General features: G+C 34.9%; 2 protein-coding genes across 9 annotated transcripts in view; one reads left to right on the forward strand and one right to left on the reverse strand.

The window, feature by feature from the left end:
• Positions 1-794: 794 nt before the first annotated feature.
• On the reverse strand, positions 795-21,233 carry Kyat (Kynurenine aminotransferase). 3 transcript variants are annotated; one of them, XM_069829681.1, is made up of 9 exons: positions 21,177-21,233; positions 18,488-18,639; positions 17,046-17,196; positions 14,848-15,084; positions 11,317-11,560; positions 7,207-7,373; positions 6,520-6,706; positions 5,044-5,207; positions 795-1,048 (listed from the first exon to the last, which is right to left on the reverse strand). In XM_069829681.1, the coding sequence occupies exons 2-9, from the start codon at positions 18,637-18,639 to the stop codon at positions 989-991; spliced, it is 1,362 nt and encodes a 453-aa protein (XP_069685782.1). In that variant the 5' UTR covers positions 21,177-21,233; the 3' UTR covers positions 795-988. The 3 variants fall into 3 exon arrangements, with proteins under 3 accessions (XP_069685782.1, XP_069685781.1, XP_069685780.1); XM_069829680.1 differs by lacking the exon at positions 21,177-21,233 and adding an exon at positions 20,945-21,151; XM_069829679.1 differs by lacking the exon at positions 21,177-21,233 and adding an exon at positions 20,819-21,151.
• Positions 21,234-21,452: 219 nt separating this feature from the next.
• GABA-B-R1 (gamma-aminobutyric acid type B receptor subunit 1) overlaps positions 21,453-24,319 on the forward strand; it is a 163,837-nt gene continuing 160,970 nt past the window's right edge. For 4 of the 6 annotated variants that reach the window (XM_069829698.1, XM_069829696.1, XM_069829699.1 and 1 more), the window contains exons 1-2: positions 21,453-21,523; positions 21,880-22,023. In XM_069829698.1, the coding sequence (XP_069685799.1) occupies positions 21,497-21,523; positions 21,880-22,023 (171 nt within the window). In that variant the 5' untranslated portion in view covers positions 21,453-21,496. The other 2 variants (XM_069829697.1, XM_069829695.1) reach the window with 1 other exon arrangement.

Consider the following 24,319-nt stretch of genomic DNA (forward strand, 5'->3'; position numbering starts at 1 on the left):
TAACTAAAGCTAATCTAAGCTAACCTAACCTTCGTAAATGCAAGGTCTGTAACCGGAACAAGAAGGGATCTCAATCATTTAATCTGCAATGTACACGCAAAAATAAATTCAAGTAAGGATCACGCTCCCACTGCATGAGAGGTCCGCGCATGCGCTACAGCAAAACTGTTTCTGTCCCGAGCCTCTCATCTAAGGCACTCGTCATAATTTACTCGCAATATTTACGCAAATACACATTGTCGCTAACAGTGGTGCTATCTCTCAATAATGTTCAGAACGAAGGAGGTAGACAGAGAGAGAAAAAAAGAAATATAGCACAAAACTGTTTTGTCTCGAGACTCTCATCTAAGACACGTAATAAGTCACGTAATCTACTTGCAATATATTTGCGCAAATACACTTTGTAGCTAACACTGGTGCTATCTCTCAGTAACTACGCCAAACACCAACGTCATGTTCTTATGTTGGTGACATTGTGTATTTACTTAAATTTGGTGGTAAATGTAACGGCACGGTTCAAAGTGACTGTGGTAATTCTCCAGTATAGTGCAGTCTGTTATATGTGAAGAATAGCGTAGTGCTTGCAGAAACATGGCGACTCCCCTATTCCTGTTAGGTTCGTATGGTCTGCTGTTTGAGGGATCGGGCAAAGACAAGCGAGAGGTAGAGAGTCAAGGAAATGGAGTCGGTTGGATGAAAATGCTAACTTTGCAAATATGTGCTACTTTAGTACTGTGGTTATCTGTTAGTTGGATAAAAGAAATTAGATATGCAACTGAAAGATTCCTCGTTCATATTGGATTAAATAAGTGGCATTTATTTTATAATATTTATTCTGTTTATAAGAAAATAATTTCTCAAATTCAAAACACAGCACCAAATGAACAATCACAAGTCTGGACACACGATAAGCCCTGCTAGAGTCGGCAGATGTTGCTCGTCAGGAATTCACAGCGTTATTTATTCAAACAATCTCTATGGCGTTTCATTAACCTGAAGCTTTCCATTTTTGTAAGATTTCAGCAGCTTTCTGTAGAGTCTCGTCTTTCTGTAAATAAAAAGACGCAAAATTACTTGTTTATATAAAACACGAAATACTTCACTATACATCTCGATTACACAACTTTTAACACATCACTTCGGAAAAAGAGAAAGACATAATACGTTTTCTGAAGACGAAATGCTTCCTTAAAAATCTGCATTCTGTCTTATTCCCTCTTTCCACTCTTACAGTTGTGTGATGATTAGACATCGGATTTTTAGGCACTAAAAATTGCAGTTTTAGGCGCCTAAAATAAGCTCAAAATTTGTAAAATTAGGCTCTATTTTAATGAAAATAGGCATTTTAGGCACATCAAGGTATCATACTTCTTCCTTTCTTTCACTGAAAAAGTTACATACCTGTTTGCTACAAATCTTGCAGAATATTATTTTTCCATCATAAGTGAATTCTGAATATTCTGTTAGCCATTGCCGGATCAATGTAGATTTTGCACTTATATTTTTCGGCATTATCGCGTTAAACTTCACAGGAAAACGTCCTACCGCTCAAAACTTCTCAACACAAATAAGGTGAGGGAAAGAGCAACTGTTAACGAGTATTCAAATGAACCGTTGTTACTGAGATTCAATTGGACAAAAATACAAAGTTCCACTTATTGTTGCATTTCCTGGTAGTGAAGGGCCATTCTTTTAAATATTTTGTAACGGTTTACCCTACTAATTCGCAGTTTTACGACTTTTCATAAATATTTCAAAAACACTCTTTCTCCAAAAATTGTGATTTTATGACACTCTGAAGGGCAGTACAGCTAATCGGTTTCAGACCGAAAACAGTCATTTTTATAGTATAGTATATCTCTGAATCGGTAGCAGCACATGTTGTGATTGTTGCCTGCTTCAAAACTAAGGTTGGTTCTTTGTCGGCATTTATGCCTCCAAACATGTTAAATTCGGTGAAATCTATTGCGAGTGTCGTGAGATTCAAAACATTTTGTTTCCTTTATCAATGGTTTCATGGCCGGTGTGAAGCAAACTTTCCACTTTTTAAATGCCTTAAATTTCGCAGTGAATGCATGTATAAATTATAAAAAGTAAGAGTAAAATGCGAAACTTTACAGTGAGTTAGGCATTTTTAGGCGAATATTAACAAATTAGGCTCTAATAACCGTTTTAGGGCATTTTAGGGCACTATAAAACTCTTTGAATACCTTTCAATTTCCATGAAACACAAATATTAATAATTATTTTTACTTTTCTCCTAAAGAAACAAAATAGGCATTTGCCCTAGAATCCGATGTCTGTGATACATGAATCCAAGAAGTTTTAAGTCAAGATGAAGTTAAAAAAATAACCTTTAGTACTTTATGTATCTTAGTAACTTAAATATATTTTTAATTTTAACACATGATTTGAATTAAATTTTTTTCATTAAATTCTAGTTTTTTCCCTGATATGATTGTTTCTTTGTATCTTTATAATGTACGGTATTTAAAAGATTAATTTTCAGTAGGTAATAGCTATTTATGGTTGACTAGTTCATAATAATTGTTTACTGAATGCCTATATACGAGATTCGTTAAGCAATAAGGATTTTTTTTTCGTTGTTGGTAACTCTATAGCATCTATTAGATGCTTCATGGTTGTGCTAACAGATGGAGTTACTTGTCAACAATGTGACGCTGAAACGTGTGTTCAGGTTACTGCCCAGCGACAGTCCTGATGTATTTTATATTTTGATGATTGGTTAATTAATATTAACCCGGCACACTCACATTCATACAAAAGATTTTTTTTTTTGTTAAATTTATTTATACATACTTTAACATCTGTGATCATATCACGTGTTTAGGATCTGTGGGTATACCAGTAGGCCATTGTTACTATTGCTGAGTTCCTGTTTCTATTGCGTGTTATACATGGCTTGTGTTCATGTAACTAATTTGATTAATGTTCACGATATTGGTGATTGAGGCAGTGATGAATCATGGTATGTAAATTCCCAATCCAGCATTTGCCTTTGTGACTGAGGGAAACGATGAAAAATCCCAGTTACATTGGTCGCCCATGGGATTTGAACCCGGGACCTCCTGAATGCGAGTCTCAAACACTTCTGTCGGAGCCAACTTGCTAGCTATTAAGGATTTATAATGCCTGTATGTGTGTTACAGGATTACCATGGAAACATAACAAGAAACTAATATTTTAAAGTATTCAATACAATATGTAACTTTAAAAATACAACAAGAAAACATTAATGTTCCCAATTGCATTAAAAACTCCAACTTACAATAATTACTAATATTCGCATTTTTGTTCTACAATAACGTCGTCTTCAGCATGAAATATTTTGCCCCACAATGAATTTGGTAAAAATGATTTTGCAAGGTCCCCAAAGTACGCCAGAAAAACAATTTCATTCATACTAGCATCATATTTATCTCTCATCCAAAGATCAAATATAGCATATTCTTTGCCGTACACTTCCCTAGACTTCACAGATAATAAATTTTCTAAAAATTCCTGAGCCTTTTCAACAATATCTACAGGAATTTTACTAAATCCTTCCATTTTGTACATAATTAAGCTGTTTATAGAATACCTAGACATCGTTTCCATGCCAACATAAATGTCTTAAACCAGACTTTCAAATTTTTCATTTAATTCAATTATTATGAACTTAATACTTTACCACAGTCTACTACATACAGTCACGAAGCTTGAGTTTTGAGGGTGCTATTTTGCATTGCCTGTAATGAGGCGATATTAGCGATCCTAGTGGTGAGCAACTATCTAATGTTTGCATATTTACTACGTATTGAGCTTCGCGACTGTATATACTAGACTGTGACTTTACTATGAACTAGTCAACCATAAAATATTGCATGCATCATGGGCAGTACTTATGTCTATATTTCTCACGAGACTAACAGAGTCCCTCAGGTTTGTAAGCCTGCATAAACTTCTACTTAATGTCCTTGATACATAAATGACTACTATAGGCATCAAGAACACATTCAGTTTTCAGTTCATAAGATGCGAACTTCATATTGTAGTTTGTAAAAAAAGGGCACAACTAGCAATTCTTTCTAAAATCACTTTTTTCCATTTTATTGTACTTCTTTAGATGATGCATCTGTCTACACTACATCCACAATTAGATGAGATGGAAATTTTTTTGTTGAGATGCCACAGGGGAACAGGAGTTCCTGGACAAAACTCCTGTACTATCTGGACCATAAGCTTGCCCAAAACAAGTTATAAATCGAGGGTACACTGGGGATCGAACCTGGGTCCAGCACTCTAGCCATTAGACCACCATGGTGGCTAATTTACTTAATGTAATAGCTTAGAATTTGATTTGTGTTCAAATTATATTGACAATAACGATTTAAAAAGAATTTTATTTCTGAAATAATAGTAGGTATTGTAGAAGAAAGGCCCAATTCTGTTATTTTCACATTATATTTATTTATTATTATATATTTATTGGAGTAGGCTATGTGCCGGCACCGGGTTTCCCCTTCTCCCTTCATCTTCATCATCATCATCAGTTAATCACTCATTCCAGACACTACTCTTACACATACACTCACCCTAGTACACGACATAACTCTCCACAGATACACATCATGTACAGTGACCCGCCGAAGTGGTGCACAACTAGAAAATGGGTCACAGTTCTGCCATCTATCCGCAAAATGTGGAACCCGAATCACACAAGTGAAGTGGGTAGGCATTGGATACACACACACACACACACACACACATTATATTTAAACCCTTTCCAACCAGTCACAGAAAGAATAAAATTATATTACATCTTCTTGGCAGTGCTTTAAATGCATTATGTTAAAGAATTGGTTTTTGTGTCGGTGTTTGATACCAAGATATTCAGTTTTTGTTCCTCCTGTAGAATTTTAAAATGATTTGTTGACCCTTCTCTGAATAACAGCTTCAACTGCAGAATTTGTTAGGTTCAACACAAATTTGTTTTTATAAGCTACATATATAGTTTTCCTGCAACCAATACAAGGACGGTACCTTGATGAAACAGTAGCGCACACTTGTCTCACAGAGGTGCTTGTGCTGGTCGCTGTAGAACGCTGATGGAGGTATGCCTTGTAGCTTCACATTTTTGGACATCCATTTTGTAAAGCGATAATCCTTCAGAGGGTCTGTTTCTTGGTCAAGGTTCACTCTGCCAGCTGGAAACCAAATAATTACCAGTAAATCTCTTAGGCTCAGTTGTACGATAGCGGAATAAATCTTGGAATCGCCTAACTATAGAATAAATGGAGCTCCATGTTGTATGACATTCGTTTATTCAAAGGTTATCTATTTCATAGCCAGCAGAATTGGAACAGAGGTTGGCAATACTTTAGATGGTGTTTTGTTTATAAAGTGCATTCACAAAACCAGTTTTTTTTTTTTTTTTTTTTTAATTTCTGAACATATTAGTATTACTATTTTGTCTACTGAGTTTATTATAAAGAAATGAATGAATCCAAAGGAATTAGATATCAAAACTATAAAATAGAAGATACATTTAACCTAGTTGGAATAGTGAATGACTATAATAAAATGCTAGAAAAAAGAAAAACCTTATAATGTTTATCAAAAGACAAGAACATTGAAGTCTGTACCTAGATTATTTAGATTCAGACTGATAGAGGAATGCACAACGTGAAACTGATATTATAATATTGCCATATGAATTTGTTTAAAATTTAATTTAATCATTTCAAAAAAATAGTCTTCCTTTACAATGATGATAATGTGAACTATTTTTACTTACGTCATGTGTTCCATATCATCATTGTTTAATTCCAGTATGCTTAAAACAGTGTCCATTTTTAGTCTAAATTTTACCAGAAATTCTCGATCATAATCGTTTCATACATCATGTCTATTATCCCTTATTTTCTTTTGTTTTCACGTTCCCAAAAATAAATTATATACTAATTGAAATCAATATCAGACATTCATGTCTAATGTTGCCGCCATTTTATAATTTAGGGAATAAATTATAAAATGGCGGCAACATTAGACATGAATCTCTGATACTGAACACTTTAACAGTGACTGAAAGCATGGAATAGCTTATTTGGGAGAGATCCTCTGGATAATACATTTTCCCGAGTTCGTACAACACATTTCTGGTGTAACCACAGAATTAATTTTAACAGAACTTCATTCCATGTTCATATAACTAGGCCTAAATGAAATTGCTACACTATTATGGAATAGTACCATACTTCTGATATCTGAATAGCATGTTATAAAGCAATTAATTTAATTTTGTGCGATATAATTATATTATTTAATCAGAGGTCTAGCACCTTATTCCCACAGCACAAGGTTCGTATTTTATAAACAAAGAATTTAAATTTTTCGTAGCAGAATCACAAGAAATGTGGAAAAGCTTCATGTTGCTTAAATTCTAAACATAAAGTTTCATCAATGGATAGTTTTGGTCAGCACTGAAAGCTGTGTTTCAACTATGGAAGTCATACTAACCTAGAGGTGACCAATCAGCTACCATAAAATACCCTCCTTCTGGAATGGTGGGTACCATCCCAACATCTGACAAGAACTTAGCCATGTAGTCTCTCTTGGCTTCCAGTTCTCTCGGAAGACTCAGATAGTAGCACTCGGGTTGACCCAGTCGACCCAACTCCAGTTCAAAGCCCCGAGCAACTGCCTCCTGTAATCAGGCAACGTAATTCACATTGACTGTTCAACGATGTGCCACAGCCCATGGGTTCCTTAACAAAATATGCTTTCACGAAGGTTATCTGTTCTCTAATTTTGTCGGTCTAATTTAGATACACCCTGTAATTAATGAAGTATTTAACTTCATTTTTTTCTTTTGTGCCTATGATATAGATTTTTTCCCTTTTCTGCAATTTCGCTCATCCCTCCCAGTATTTCGTTGAGATGTTTCAGTTTTTGTTTTCAGAATCTGGGATCCCTAAGTACATTGCTTTTGAAATGCGATTATAAAATTGATAAAACGAAAATCTCTCAAGAGCACAAGTTCACTTGGTGAGCATCGTTTGTCTGATTTCACTTTAATGTGTGTAAATATTACCTAATTTCAATCAATCAAACTCCTGTATCTCCTCATGAGGAGCATAGGGCATTCATAAAATGCCTCCATCGGACCCTATTTGTAGCTTACTTAATTTGGTAGTCATAAAATACCTGGATAGGTGTGCTGCAAGTGTACACGCAGTTCTGGTGAACTGTCTGCAAGTTCCTCATTAGGTTAGCTGGTCCATAAGCCCAGCCGATTTTCCAGCCCGTTACACTAAACGTCTTCCCCGCTGACCCGATAGTGACCGTTCTCTCCCACATGCCAGGCAGTGTGGCTGAAATTAAAAATATTTAAGATTCTAAATTAAGCAAGTACATATTAAAACAAATTAGTCCACACCTGTGGAGTAACAGCGTGTCTGGCTGCAAAACCAGATGGCCCGTGTTCAAATCCCGGTTGGGGCAAGTTACCTGGTTGAGGTTTTTCCAGGGTTTTCCCTCAACCCAATACGAGCAAATGCTAGATAACTTTCGGTGCTGGACCCCGGACTCATTTCACCGGCATTATCACCTTCATCTAATTCAAATGCTACATAACCTAAGATGTTGACAAAGCGTCGTAAAATAACCTATTTAAAGAAAAAAAATTAAAACCGTAATTGAGGCGTTCTCTGGAACAAGAACTTAACTGCAAAATCTTGAATTTGAAATGCAGAGCATCCTACATTTCAGATCTGGTGTAACAGCATTGAGCAGAGCAATATTGAAATGTTTCTAGATGACGCTGTGTTTTTTGGCGGGAAATGATTTAACTTAAATGAGAAAACAACAGCAATCTGCTTGGCGACAATGGATGAAAACGAGGACAGTTGATGACAAAATAAAATATAATAAAGCAAGGGCAAATCTCAGAAGAAGTATTCTTGAAGCCAAAAGAACAAGCTGGCAGTGATTTGTTGGGTCTTTAAACCTAAATACTCCGCCTACAACTGTATGGAAAAGATTTACCGACTCCAAGGGGGCTATATTTAATATGATTAAATATGTACCAAACCTATATGCACACAGAATTATTCCAATTCAGAAACAACTATGTAAACTAAAAGAACTCCAAAAGGAAACAACATTTCAATGGATACCTAGTCATTGTGGTATACCTGGAAACGAGAAAGTTGATAATATTGCAAAACAGGCAACATATTTGCAACCAAGACCTCTTCAAGTGATATCTCTATCCAGTGCCTTTGCTTCAGGAAAGTCTCATTTTACAAACCTATGGATCAACAATTGGCTCTCTTCTGACAAAGGAAAAATTTTACAGTCCGTACAAAAGAAACCAAATGACCTGGAAATGCACAAAAACTTGCCCAGACATGTTCAAACATTTTTAACAAGAGCCAGAACAGGTCACATTGCCACTCAATTGTACCTACACCGATTTCCCATCTCTGATAATCCTACTTGTCTGTGGTGGAATAATCATGATGAAGATCTGGAACACATTCTTCTATACTGTCCATCCATAAACCACAAAAGAAGTAAATTAAAATCATCAGTACCAGTTGCAGAAGACACAGCCCTGCAGTATATATTGACGACACCCCAACTCTGGCTACTAGCAACAGACATCTATAATGAACACCGATCAAAATACCCCTATTTCTCGTGAAAAACAACAACTGAATAGACTACAGTGGACTATAGTGGACTTTGTGTTGTCAGCAAACAGCTGGATACATTAAGAAGATTGATTGAATATTTTGTCTGGAGGGAGATGTGTTGTTAAGGATTCAATATAGGCTGGAAACAGAAAAAGGCATTATGTACGATAAGTTATTCCAGGGAATGCCTTAATTATATCATTAAAGTATCCTAAAATAAATAATTGGTTGGTTAATTCTAACAGACTGATATTCTTATTAAGGATAGATGGGCTATAATATTTTAATCTTTCCTCTTTAAAAGATAATTTATCATTTTACCAGTCCGCCATGTTCAAAGCTCCTTGGGGAAATTTTTAAAGACAGCAGTGTGGCATTTAAATAGCTAGTACAAAACTTTCATCTCATTTTTTTTCATATAGCTACATGTTCCTTGCGACACAATTCTTGTCTGATTCACATTAAACTTATAGGAATTGTTGTAATATGTACACGTATTTTAAATTTGTCTGGTTTTATGTGACGTGGATATTACTGTACATTTCCACATATAGAAGTAGTAACCCATTTTCTTTTTATGTAAAAATCAGAAAAGCGAAGTTAAATTTTTTCTCTCAAGATTTTTTTTCCAAACAAAAATCACACTAATTTTTACTTCTATATATGTGCTATTATTCTGTAAATTTACAGGTCGTAAAACCAAAAAATATATCGCGAGGGACATTTTTTGTGATACTATTAAAAGAACTAACAAAATTGTAAATAACTAAAACTATTTGATTTAGCATAACATTAGCCATGACTATTAGTAGTATGTGGTTCAAATTTGATAAACATTTACACAGAATTATATAATTTGAAGATTTCACTCCTATCTCCCCGTAAACATTCTTTTTGTTTCGGCAAGTTAAGATTTTTAAATTGGAAGATTTTAGAAAAAGTATAAAACTGGTTCAGAAATGGCTTAAAAGAACTGCGTCTTAATTCTATGATTAACAAATCTCATATAATGACTTATGTGAATAACACAACGGAATAAATATCATAAATAGACTGCATTATTAAACCTCTATAGACTGATTTGCTATGCCCATATTGATATCTTATGTAAAATGTAGTTTGTATGATGCAATAAGGAAGTGTACGTAACCTACTTCTATTTGAACTTTGTATACGGCAATACTATTATCTGTAGAAATGCTTTTAAGCTCCAAGGTCACTTGCAGCATCCAGAATTGTTTATATAATATGATAAGGACATCATGGATTATATGCATCGTGATACAGTAATATTTTACACATCTGTTTTATGCTGAAAGTGACACATAAAATTCGAAATTAACAATTAATGCTATTTGAGAAGTCACAATGTATACTGTCTATCACTTTTACTTTTTAATTTCGCTCTAGAATATGTCATTAGGAAAGTTCAGGATAACAGAGAGGGTTTGGAATTGAATGGGTTACATCAGCTGCTTGTCTATGCGGATGACGTGAATATGTTTGGAGAAAATCCACAAATGACTAGGGAAAACGCGGGAATTTTATTTGAAGCAAGTAAAGAGATGGGTTTGGAAGTAAATCCCGAAAAGACAAAGTATATGATTATGTCTTGTGACCAGAATATTGCACGAAATGGAAATATAAAAATTGGAGATTTATCCTTTGAAAAGGTGGAAAAATTCAGATACCTTGGAGCAACAGTAACAAATATAAATGACACTCGGGAGGAAATTAAACGCAGAATAAATATGGGAAATGCCTGTTATTATTCGGTTGAGAAGCTTTTGTCATCTAGTCTGCTGTCAAAAAATCTGAAAGTTAGAATTTATAAAACAGTTATATTACCGGTTGTTCTTTATGGTTGTGAAACTTAGACTCTCACTTTGAGAAGGGAACAGACATTAAAGGTGTTACAGAATAAGGTTCTTAGGAAAATATTTGGGGCTAAGAGGGATGAAGTTACAGGAGAATGGAGAAAGTTACACAATGCAGAACTGCACGCATTATATTCTTCACCTGACATAATTAGGAAAATTAAATCCAGATGTTTGAGATGGGCAGGGCATGTAGCACATATGGGCGAATCCAGAAATGCATATAGAGTGTTAGTTGGGAGGCCGGAGGGAAAAAGACCTTTGGGGAGGCCGAGATGTAGATGGGAGGATAATATTAAAATGGATTTGAGGGAGGTGGGATGTGATGGTAGAGACTGGATTAATCTTGCTCAGGATAGGGACCAATGGCGGGCTTATGTGAGGGCGGCAATGAACCTCCGGGTTCCTTAAAAGCCAGTAAGTAAGTAAGTTAAAGTGAAGAATAAAAACAATGAGATTTTTAAGTGTCAAATCAAAATTTGTAGCTTCATAATCTAAGGATTTATAAAACGAGAAAAGCAGACATGCAACACCAGCACCTTCCATTTTGGTTGGACAGTAGGGATCCATCAGTGAAAATATGAAGCTATTCCTTGTTAGGGAATCTACTATGAATAGTTTCCAATGCTAGCAATTTATACAGAATATATGGGAACAGTGGAAACCAGTGAATCAACAAATAGTTTTTAAAGTAACTAATTGTGATTTAACTTTCTTAAAATTGCAAGCTGAAGCCATACCAATTCGTATGTGTTTGCTTGGCTTGTACACTAGCCATTCGTACACCTCGTCAGAAATGCAGAGTACGTTCCACTTCTTGCACAAGTCTGCGATGAGCTCGAGCTCTTGCTGGTTGAACACCTTGCCGATCGGGTTGTGGGGGGTGTTGAGGATGATGGCTTTCGTCTTCTTATTGAACAGGCTGGTCAGCTCTGCTGGGTCCAGCACCCAGTCACTGGACATTATTTTGCCACTTTTCTTGTTCTGCAATATAAAACATCAGTTACAAACACACTGTAGGACAACAAGCTCAGTCAGATCATGGGGGGTATGAGAGAGAGCTCTTGTAGCTCTGAAAGAATCAGAAAATAAGTGGGTGGCATTACACAAATTATTCGCAACCCAAACTCCAAATACAGTAAGACTTTTTTATATAAATTTCGCATTTATGCGTTTTTCAAACATATTCGTTTTTCTTTTTCTGAAGTCTCGGCAAAATTCTCATGCTTTCATGTTAATTTATTTCCAATATACAGTTCGTTTTTCGTTTATTCGTTTTTTACACTTGTATCACAGTCTATAGTCGCGACGCTGTTATTCCCGGCGTGACTCCTCCCCTTTGCTTACGTCTTAGGAAGTGAAGGCTCTATAAAGTCTAGGTAGGTAGTATCGTTCGCCATTTTTGTCCTTTCGTTGCCGAACTACTATACGAGGAATCTATTTGCCACACCGTTAAACATTATCATGTCGTAGCTCCTATGATAATAAATCAAACGCACTGTAATTCAGCAAATAATTGAGCGGCAAATAATGTCTTCGTGTGCTTTCTGCGAACGCCAACGAAAGAGCCAAAATGGCGGGCGATTATATTAAGTATTTATCGAGCCTTAAAAAATGAATAATGCCTTCAGAAGCGAATCACAAGATGCACACGTTTAAATGTAGCCGACCTGCAACACGATTGTCTGCCGGAAATTAGAGCGACGGAACTATAATATATACAGTCACGAAGCTTGAGTTTATGGGGGTACTAGGAACAATAGACTGTGCAGGTACTGTTTCACATTGTATGTGATGAGGTGATAGTAGCGATCCTAATGGTTAGCAACTATTTATGGATGCATATTCCCTACGTATTGAGCTTCGTGACTGTATATACTAGATGTGCTTGTACTATAATATGATACAGAGATGGCCATGGTTGTTATAGAGATGTGGTTATTGATTTGTACTGATTGTTACCCTTATTCTCTTTTTTTTCTCGCTGTTATCTATACTCGCATTAACAACTCTGGTCATATCGCGAGTTAATCTTCTGTGTGAAATCCGAAGGCCTGTGTACTATTGTTGAGACTGGTTCTATTGTTGTGAACTAGATGGCGACTGTATATGTATTACTGATTTGTTATTAATATGATTTCGGTGATGAATGAGGCCGGTGATATTCAGGGATGTTGTGGCCCGAATTTCCTAGCATTTGTCTTACGGTTGAGGGAAAACCCTGAAAAAACCTCAACAAGGAAATTCAACCCGACCGGGAATCTGGTTGCAATGGTTCTCGCAGCCACTGAAGAAGTGCATCAATCACCTGGAATGCTAGAGTATATGGGACAGTCCATGGTACAGTCACTGTACAATCTGTAAAGTTCATGGCGGTCGACATTTTGAACAGCTGCTTTAAACGAAGTGAACAGTACACAATGTACTGTACAGTGAAGTGTTTAACAAACAAGTACTGTATGTGTTTTGTTCTAAGGTTTGTTTCATTACTCAAGTAATTTTGTATTGTTTATATTATAATTTATGATATTACAGTACCTACTTCAGAACTTAGTTGATTACTTTTTAAACTTTTCCTTGTATTCTATCAGAACCAATCTTATCATTATCTAAATGACATGCTACAAGTAAACAAATCAATAACATATTACTCAGTAATAAGTCACCCGAGACCATGGGTTCTTATATCAAAACACTGAGCCAACATCCCTGAACAACCTGTGAAAGTTTGTCGGAGAAGTTCTGGATCACCCTGTATGTGTACTCATGCATTTCCAAGCAGCAGTTGTCACAATGTTGAGCATTTATGATTTCATGAATAAAATAATGCAGTATTTTACATCTCTGCTTTTTAAATTAAGCGAAGGAATGTAAAAGAACAAGTTATTTCACATCCATTGCTTTAATCTTGTGCCGACAAGAATACTTATACAATAGCTGTATCAGAGAGCGCATGTCTGTGTTGACGGCTAATAATGTTTTTTTCCATTTTGAATCTTGCGTACACTACTTTTAACACTTGAATATAATTAATTGATTCACTAGCGGACTTACTCGTGTTAATTATGTAAGTTTGAGCGGCTTACAGCTGTTTCGGTGCATCATCACACCATCTTCAGAGCCTACTAGATCTCGGCGTCATCTCGAACTTCTCTGCCTGTTATGTGGGTGTGTTTGATTTTTGAAAGGTGTTGAAGAGTGGAATGAAATAGTGTGTGTGTTCTGAAATTGATCTGTGTGTTGAGAATTTGATCAGGGTGTGTTTTAGTGTGTCTGTATATTTTGTATTGTTCTAGTGTGTTGAGTTTTTGGTTCTTGGGTTGTATGTGTAGGATTTCCATGTCCGCATTTATGTTATTGTATGTATGGTTAGCATTGGTTATGTGATCGAAATATGTTGTTTGTTGTTTTCTAATGCCAGGCGTTTGACAATAAAGTCATTTGACCTCTTGCACTCCAATATTAAGAAAATGGCAAGTTGTAGCCGATTTAAGTGAACACCATATTTTAACGTTTTGGTGGCTACTTCATTCACACACAACCCCCAGAATGTCTGGAGGACGACACCTGCTGTTGGTCGACGGGTCCATTGGACCTAGCTGGGAGACCTTGTTGATCACCAGCTTTCCCTCCTTAAGCCACTGGAGGACGATTTTAGTGCCATAGCAGGTCAGCACTAGGAACAGAAAAGTAGGAAGAGGAGGAAGAAAAGTGAAATGAACCCCTAGGCCTAGAATGCTCTAATGCCGTCGGGGTCGAAGAAAGTAAGAGTTCAGTCAGAGGACTGGATAGGAAAGGGTAAAGAGGGAATTAGGTATTGGATAGAGGAAAATTATACCAAATTCAGTCATTAACTCATCGAGCTGACCAGTGCTAATTGATGAGTAGCCCCTCCCTTTAGTTCAGCTTGTAAAATTATGCTTACTAACAGCTGCACCACGGGAAGGTAGGGATGGGACATTGGGTATTTGTCCAGGTTGGTTCCTTAAAGCCTTCAATGGGAAGGAGTAATGGCTCTCCCCCCTGTATCCGACAGATACCCTTTTGCATTAAAATATACTAATGTACCTTTTCTTTCTTAATTTTGTACATTTTAAATTATGTTAATTAGGAAATCTATTTTTGTTGTTGACTTTCTACTACCTTTTTTACATATAAGGTAGTTTTTAGAAGATATCAATACAGATAACTGCTTTCCTTGAAGACACAATGCTGTAACTTGAAGTCACAACACTGGCCTGTATGGGCATGCAGCTGAGTGCTATACAAACCGTTCTGAGGGGGATGAAGCGTGGGGTGCCACCTGCTGCCCGCACCATGGGGTCGTAGCAATCAAAGAAAGGCTCGATAATGATGACTTCATCTCCCGGACTAGTGTGGCCGAAGATCGAGCTAAACAGTGCCTCATAGGCACCTGCAGTCACCAGGACTTCTGTTTGAGGATTTATTTCACGTCCAAGCAGTTGGGAATACAGCTTGCCTAAGGCATTGACGAGTCGAGGATGGCCCTGAAAGTGAGGTGGTAGTTATAAATAAGCCTACTTTCACATCTCAATGGGATTCATTGTCACTGAGATAATGGATAACTTCAAACTGATATATAAAATGAAAGTAAATACAGAATTGTCTTTATTAATAACATAAATGAAGGTAATAATAACATTAAAAGATGGCTAACACACAGCAAATTTAATCTAAATACCGACAAAACAGTGTTTATTTCTTTTAATCAACATAAAACTCATGAAACCCTGCAAATATATATTGAAAATCAATATAAAAAAGAAGTTGACTGCACAAAATGTTTGGGAGTATGGATTCATTTCAATTTGTCCAGAATTAAACATGCAAAGAAACTACGCAAATTAATGCTAATTCTCTCAGAATTCTGACAAAAATATCTCTCTTCCAACCTTAAAAGTAGTCTAATATGGTTATGTACACTGGGCTGCAAAAGAAATGCCAATATGAAATTATACCATTTTCCGAGAACTTCAGCAAACATGGCGAGGTGGAAAGCTATTTTCCTAAGATCAGTGATTTTACAAACATGTAAATACGACTTTTATAACATGTTCACATTATTATTTATGAATTGATTTTAAATTATTCATATACTTTTATTTTACAACATTAATAAGAATACTACACGAAAATAGTGAAACTGCAGTATATGGTATTCCAAAGCCTTCCTTATTATCCACGCATGTTGTCATTGTTACAATCAATATATACGGCCAGTTACGTTTCATATTGTATTAATAAAAAAAGTATCAATTTTATTACAAATATAAATATAAAATTTTATTATAAATACAGATACAGAACTGAAAAATTGAATGCAATGCCTTCTGCGTATCTCTATTTCTATTGTTTTCTAAGCAAAGTCCACATAACACAACAATATTTCAAATTCAATAGTGACTTCGACTTGGGATTTCTTTTGCAGTCCAGTGTACATTCAATTTTTTCATGTGATATAATGCTCTCGACCATGCCCTCTGAAGCTATAAAAATATTTATATTTCAAAAGAAAATACAGTAATAAAAAGATTGAAACAAGTTCCAATATGCACTCCAAATAAAAAAATTTTCAAGAATTAAATATTTTGTCGCTCCCTTGCATTTATATTCTAGAAACAGTTCGCTTTATTAATAAAAATCTTAACTATTTTAAAAGAAAATCTGAAATTCATGACTGTAACTATTTACATATAAACTGTCATATTACTACCAAAACTCTTAGCAGTATTTCCCATAGAATCATCTTATTATATGACAAGATACCTGAAGATATTAAGAATTTAAATTATAAATGTTTCAAAACCAGAGTGAAAACTATTTTGCTTGAGTCCATGCCTTTAAAAATTACTGATTTTTTTTTACATTAACGTCATAAGATTGAATACCTATTTTCATTGCCTGTCGCACTTGATTCTTTACCCTTACAAAATAAATAAATAAATAAATAAATAAATAAATAACAAATATACAGGATAACCTATGATAAAGCTTCTATAAATTCCTATTACAAATCTTGTTTTGTGTGTTTGAGTAATTTTGACGAACCTATAATCTTTAATAGATTGTAAAGAGAATAAATAAATACAAAATCTAAACATTGTGACTGAAGAAGAAGAAGAAGAAGAAGAAGAGGAAGAGGAGAGGAAGAGGAAGAGGAAGAGGAGGAGGAGGAAGAGGAAGAAGAAGAAAGTATGAGTAAGTGATTCTCGTACAAGTTTTCTGAGATGCTGTTGTAACAGACCCTACAAATAATTGTTGAATTTAATGCTTCAGAATTAATTTTTCATAAATTGCTCCTTCCAGTTTCCTGGAGGATGGAAGTGCCCATGAAGCCTAATTCTTGAAGAAGTAGTGGAGGAAATGGACGAGAGAGGAGCATATGAGATAGGGGATAAAAAAAAATCACTTTTATAAATTTACTGGGATGCATTGTAACAAGACTTACAAATCCTCGAGTGTATTGGTTTAGGAGGACGTTTTCGTCCACTGGGGCCTCTGACAAAGCCTTGGTAACGTAGTCAGGAGCTGCAAAATCTGGGAAACCTTGCCCCAAATTCAGAGGTTTGTGTTCCAGAGCCAGCTGGATATATTCCACCCTGAAATACATTAATATTAATATGATTATACAAGACAGCATATTATGTTCTTCCATTTCAGTGCATTTGTAAAAAAAAAATATTGATTTTTGCTTGATTACTAATTAATAATTATGACGTATACATGTGTTTTTCTGAGTATAGGATACAGAAATTTAACATTTTCATAAGAAACCTATGTGTAAAAACAATGAAGAAATGACTTACTCAGTGGGCCATGCTTAGAAATAAGCAGGCTTTGACAATTTCTAAAACAAAAGAACATCAGATTTTGACTTGGCAACCATAATTAATGATGTTCTCTTGTTTTACAAATTGTCAAAATGATGTTCTCTTGTTTTACAAATTGTCAAAGTCTGGGAATTTCTAAACATGCCCCCTGATAAAGTTACTTCTTCATTATTTTTATACATAGGACAGGTTTCTTATGGCAATATTAAATTCCAGAAAATCACACTATAATTATATTACAACTACAAACAAAATCTACACATAATTACCAGTATGTTATGTACTCTTCAATATGTAATCTTCTTTTAAATTGAACGCATTGTACTTGCAAGTATATACGAAATTATTATTTTTTTTGCTGTTATTTATAATCATTTAACATTTCTGGTCATATCGCGAGTTAATCTTTTGGGTGAAATCCGAAGGTCTGTGTACTGTTGTTGAAACTGGCTCTATTGTTGTGAACTAGATGGCGTCTGTAGATGTATTACTGATTTGTTATGAATATGATTTTGGCGATGAATGAAGCCGGTAATATTCAGATACATTGTTGCCCGAATTTCCTGGCATTTGCCTTACAGTTGAGAGAAAATGCTGAAAAACCTCAACCAGAAAATTCAACTCGATCGGAAATCGATCATGAGCCCTCTGTGTATGAGACTACCCCTACACCACAGAAGTGGTCGACAAATTTGTTAAAATCATTAAGTTCATTATAATCAAAGATGCTGGAATGAGCTTTTCAATCAGTGAATTAAATTCACGGATCACCAAAAATATAAACATTCTCTTATTTCAGTGACAAAGCTAAAGGCTACACAATTTTTGTTACAAATTTATATTTAATTGCCAAAAACAAAACAATATCCAAACGCATCAACTTATCAACAAAAACAAATGACTACAAAGGGAACATTATCATTCTTAAATGAATAATTAGCCATCTTCTGTCTAAAGGGACTGGGTTCGATTCTACAACATTTATGGTGCACAAGGTGAATGTTACATACGTAGGTTCCCCTTTCCACTTTCATTCAAACATTGTTAATTTATTACATACCATACACTTTTCTCTGAGCCATGGTATCTTGCAGGCAAATCAAATTTATCGCTCATTGTCGATTGTGCTCGACACACAACTGGGAGACAAGAATGCGATGTCACTCTGGGTCTTAGTAGATGTCTGCAAGCTGGAGCAATACGTTTTAACATCTAAAAGAAAAATAAATGTCTGTTTTAATATTTAATTTAAGTCTATCACGGTATTTGTAAACTCTGACATGCAATTTCGTACTGTCTGAGCGTCATTCACTCTGGAGTATAACTTTTCTTGATTAACTACTATTTAAAAATAGATAAACCGAAGGCTATGAAGATAAGGTTGAGTAATAGTCTGGTGTCTTATGAATGTTATAAGACACGATTATGTAACAGTATATTAAGCACGTTTTATTTGCAATATTTCACACGTTAATTGTATAATTGATACAGCTAGGTGTAGTAGGCCCTATATGTGCTTAATGGGTATTTTGTGCTTCAATATTTAAGATTACAACAATTTTATGAACATGTTTTTATTCTACATTTCACCATTGATAAGATGACGGCAAGAAAAGTCTGCAATTACACGCGAAATGAATATTGCATACAGCCTAATATTCTGTAACATGCAAAATTTATATTATTTCCTTTGTTTATGTACGGAAATGAATATTTTACACATATTTCCTTTTAAGAAAGTACTAGTAGGCCTAGACATTGCGATGCATACCAGTGTTTTGTTTTAAAGTCATATTCCTAGCTAGAAAAATCGTAACAATTTCAGTAGATACCTGGTCCTTATGGCATCCAGGGCTACATTTCGGTACAGTATTTTATATGCGAATACAGTAGCTAAATAATACAGTATATATCTGAACTGCTGTCGTTTCAATAACATGTTTTTTTTTTAAGAATATAGTGTGTTTAAAAAGTAACGCATAATTACAATTAAAATTGAATAAGGTGATTTGTAACAAAACAAGGTCAGACACTTTAAACCTTATATTTATAAATAAATATTTATATTCACTGAATAACTTTGTAACTTCTTATTGTGTTACTATGAGAAACTTTATTACTATTTTTATTTATTTATCAGAGCTTCCTCAAATTAGAGGCTGCCATTAGACAAAGCATACAAAACAATACAAGAACAAATAGAAGATGAGAGCTAAAAGAGTAAGAAAACGGGCAAACAAATACACAAACAAACAATGGCAGTTTACAGAAGAAGAAAAAAAATTTCAAGTAAAGAATCAGTGAAAGCTAAGAAGGAAAAAGAAAAATGATAATGGTGCGTCAATTTTTTCCATACACTGAATTAGAGTCCATATACGTGGCTCCGTAAAAGTTTGACTGACTCTCTAATTATGAGGAGGGCCAGTTCATTCAGAAAAGATTTGTGCAGCCCTAGGGTCTTACAGAATTGAGAAGAGAAGTTGGGTATCGTTCCTCTTGCTCCAAACATCAATCCAGTAACACTGATAACACAAAATATTTTTGCAACTATTGTGCGAGTTATGTCATCGAGAACATTTTTAAATAGTTTTTTTAATATCACCGGAAAATTTTTTTTCGCTACATTGCTATGCCATACTTTTTTTTTTTTACAGAAGCATGGTTACTATGGTAACAGTTATTGTTGATACATTTTGCTAGTCCCTGTGTTATGTAAGCAGTTTTATTGATGAAATCAACATAAAAAAGATATTCCGAACAGAAAATTATATTTTTATGTCCATGTTCTCTGAATTTCGCTTCTATTCTTCTCACTGGTGACTGAGAAATAGGTGACCGATTTGAGTTTCGTTAAAAAAGTGCGTACCTCTTTTTGTATGTCTTCTGTTGTCAAATTCTAACATCATCAATCTCAATTCTCTCATTTTCTATTATGAACATCTTGTTTTATGTTGATTTCATCAATAAATCTTTATAAATTTATAATAATCCTATAGGCTACTTTCCAGTTAGAGTTTAAAGAGAATGACAATATGTCTATCATAAGAAAACGTTGAAAACTTCATTAAAATGTGTATATATATTTGTCAATGAATGTACTTTGGACTTCTATTGCAGGAAGAGCTTGAATTTTTTACATCGAAGATACATACACGTGTTAAGATACCGGTATGCAATAATAAAGTCGAACAAACTGGAGACGGTTAACTAACACTTCTCAATCAAATCAAATAATTTTCCATTATATTAATAATTAAAAGCGCAATATGATACCACATTAACTTAATATAAAGTAGAACTAAATAGTAACATCTGTTTGTATTTGATGGTACTCTACCAAGACGATTTTTAACGCTTATTGTACACTTGGGCGTAAAGTTTAGTATCTTACATAACGCAAATCCGATGATAACTGGAGAATCCGCACAGTTTTATCTTGGAACTTGACACTGTTGTAATGACAACTTAACTTTGTTATGAAGTACAATGAACACTCAACGTGCAATGTGGTACGCACACTGAACAGACGATTCCTCTTTACAACGGCTTGATATTGTCCTTGGTGTCGGAGAAACTGGTTCTCCTCTCGATCCCCTTCTAAATCTGACAATTCATATACAGTTATCTATCTTATCTCTTCACACATTACTACTCCTCTGCTACCGATTCAATACTCTCGCCACACCATAAGGGGTGGGGGGAAGTAGGGGTAAGACATTGCCTCCTGACCTAGACAGCTGATAGAATACCTGGGTGCTGGGTTCTCTGCTGCTTGTAGAAGTGTCAGAATCATGGCGACATAAAAGTCAAAAGAGCATACAAATTGTACAAAAATTAAAAGTGTATACAATCATTAGCATTTATACGAGATTAGATTCAACGACAGATATTTATACTACTTGATCGTAATTTAAATACGAATGACATATATATTAATTACTTGTAAAGACATTTAATTTGATATACGAAGTAATGTGTTAGTTGACTTTTGCAACCACCAGTAAGCGCTACATTTGAATAGTAAATGCACAAAATTCGGCAGCGATCGATATGCAGGTGGTTTGATTAGATGTGTGGGAAGACGGGTATGACGGGGGTAGGTGGTGTTAATTTAGCTGAGTTGAATTCGTAATGGTATTTAAATTTGTCAAATTAAAAGTAACTGGCACTGGTTAACGCTTAGTCGCGTTTGCATGTATTCGCTATGTAATACTATCGTGAGTGAAAGAAGTTATTATTAACAGTAATGCATGTGATTTGAAACTTAAATTAGTCATTGATAAATAAGTCAGTACACCAAGAACACCATATTCAGAATATCATGCTTTTAACGCTTTTTCACTTGTAAATAGCGAACTGCACTCGCTTCGTAGATAGATTTGAGCGTATGTATTTTTTAAATATTCGAAGTTCAGCAGATTTGTTTCAAATTATTGTAAAATTTGTTTTCAGAAATTGGGAATATGCCTTCTGATAACCACCCTTCAGATACTCGAGAGTTGCAGTGCAGTTGCGGATGATACTGATGACGACAATGTACTTCACATAGGAGGTATATTCCCCATAGGAGGCAAAGGCGGATGGCAGGGCGGACAGGTATGGTAAATAAAGTACAAATGAGTAGAAATGTAGTACGTATAGTTCAAGTTATCTGCACACTTTTTCATGCATACATTTGTGCCTTATGATACAACTTATATAATTAATAGAATCGAACAAGTCCACTTTTTGTGATAGTTATCATGTTATACATTTCTTAATGCATAGTAGCCTACTAAATTTTAGGCCTAACTCAAATACACAGCACGTAAGTAAAATTCTACTACAGGAGTGTATGTGTTTGACGAAATTGAAGTGACCATCTCTTCCTATCAAGTGTCTAAGAATAGGGTTGCCATATGTCCGTATTTTGTACTGACGGTTTGTATTTTAAAATTCATGTCCATGTTCGTATCTACAAATAGAAAAGTGACAAAATGTCCGTATTTTCTGGATCGAGCTAGGAAAGGAGATTTAGCTGCTACATTCTTCAAGGTATCTCTGATTGAGGTTCTGGCTGATATGTACATCTATTATCAGGCAGTACATCTCACTTGACGATATGTGTCAGAGGAAGAACAATTGCTGATATACATCCGAAGTCTGATTAGTGTAATATGTTAATAGTCAGTGATGTATGCAATGGAGGGGAAAAGGAACTGGCCATCCTAATCTAATTATCTCCTAGCTAGTTGCCTCATGAGTGATGCCTTATTGGTGTCACTTATGAGGTTCAAACCTGTCTTCAGACTGTTGACCAAAAAACTAACAACAAACATCATCTTTTAAGGTATGATACCTACTACATAGTAACAAACCAAAATACTGTGTTCACAGATTACGAAGCTAACCTATAAATTCATCCCCCAGATAGCTAAATAGAAACTGAAGATGAATTGAAAGAGGAGGATTACGAAGAAAATATTCTGAACTTATGACTGAACTATGAGAGGGGAGTTTTGAGGGTGCTGAGTAGGTTGAAGTAGGTTCAGGTTATGAATTGCAGTGGGGCAGTGTCGAGAAATCAGCTGAGTTTATAAATTCACTCGCTTCTGATACTAATGCTTCCATAAACATTGATAAACTTTTTTATGAGGTCATAGTCGTGATTCTTTTGCTTTAAAAATAATGAAGAAAACGTGAAGAAGTAGTAAAAAAGGAAAAAGATCCGAACAGAGAACTGAAAGCTGTAAATCTATGTATTTAAGTTTTCAACAATTTAAAAGAAAGTGAAATGAAATTTAACAATTTTGAGAAAGTTTTAGAATTTGTATACTGTCTCCCAGAACTTTTGCATCTGTGGACAGTATTTTCTTTCATGAAAATAATTTGGACACCTGAAAGAAATGGAATACAAATAAATAAAGTAAAGCAGTGCTTCAAATTAAAGTCGATTGAGAATTATCATGAGTGTCTCTCTATGTTTCCATCAAAGAAAACACTTCTTTCTAAAGCAAGTACATTCTTCCCACAAGTATGAGAATAATATTGATTATTAATATAATTAATGCTATGTACAGAAGAACTTGGTTATAACGACATCCAAGGGACCTTGAAAATTATGTTGTTATAAACGAGTGTCGTAGTAACAGAGATTCATATTATCAGTCTAGTGAGGTGGAAAATGAAAAATAACAAACTTAATTAGGCTTATTTTAGATTTTTATGCATTCACTTTTAAGCATACCATGAACACAATAAAATACATGTACAATTATAAATACAGTATTCTATATTAAAACAGTTTGTTCATTACTCACCAAACTTATTTACTGAGGAGTGAAGTAATCAGTCATTTTACTCTGTTGTCTCCTACTTGCCCAATATACACTTTCTAAATTAAATTCTATGTTCATTATTTCAGTTGCAATTTCACTGCTCCTTCTCCTAGCTTCATACTCCCTCCTCTAGCTTCATAGAAATCTTCACAATTCTAATGGCTTCTAAAGTGTCACTCACTTCTTTTAGTGGCCATACTGCGTTAAAATGCGTGCACTTAGTGAAAACTTCCTGTCGAAACTGACCGCATGCAGGTACCATTAATACCGCATGAATTCGGGTAGGTTACAATGGGATGGGGAATCTGCCTACATTCCAGAGGTCTATGATAGCAGGGAACAGTAAAGGATTTGTTAGATTTCAGCAAAATATTTCTTAAAATACTTTGGTTCTTAGAAAATTGTATTCCAAACTGAGGTTGAAAATGACATATGCGAGGTAGACGCATATACGTTTGTCGTATTAAGCAAGGTAGGAAAGCAAATGTCTTATGGGGAATTAGTTGGGACCACAGAATATTTGACGTTATAGACGAGGTGTCGCACAAAACGAGGTCGCTATAACCAAGTTCTAC

This window comes from Periplaneta americana, chromosome 6 (genome assembly GCF_040183065.1).
Source record: "Periplaneta americana isolate PAMFEO1 chromosome 6, P.americana_PAMFEO1_priV1, whole genome shotgun sequence".
NCBI classification, from domain to species: domain Eukaryota; kingdom Metazoa; phylum Arthropoda; class Insecta; order Blattodea; family Blattidae; genus Periplaneta; species Periplaneta americana.

Bases quoted from the DNA above. Each gene is read 5' to 3' on its own strand.
- Kyat (XM_069829681.1), bottom strand. From the start codon at position 18,639: ATGTTAAAACGTATTGCTCCAGCTTGCAGACATCTACTAAGACCCAGA. The intron at 11,561-14,847 runs GTTTGTATAGCA...TTTATATTGCAG, and splicing joins GCTTCATCCCCCTCAGAACG to AACAAGAAAAGTGGCAAAAT. The intron at 5,208-6,519 runs GTTAGTATGACT...TTTGGTTTCCAG, and splicing joins AGCTGATTGGTCACCTCTAG to CTGGCAGAGTGAACCTTGAC.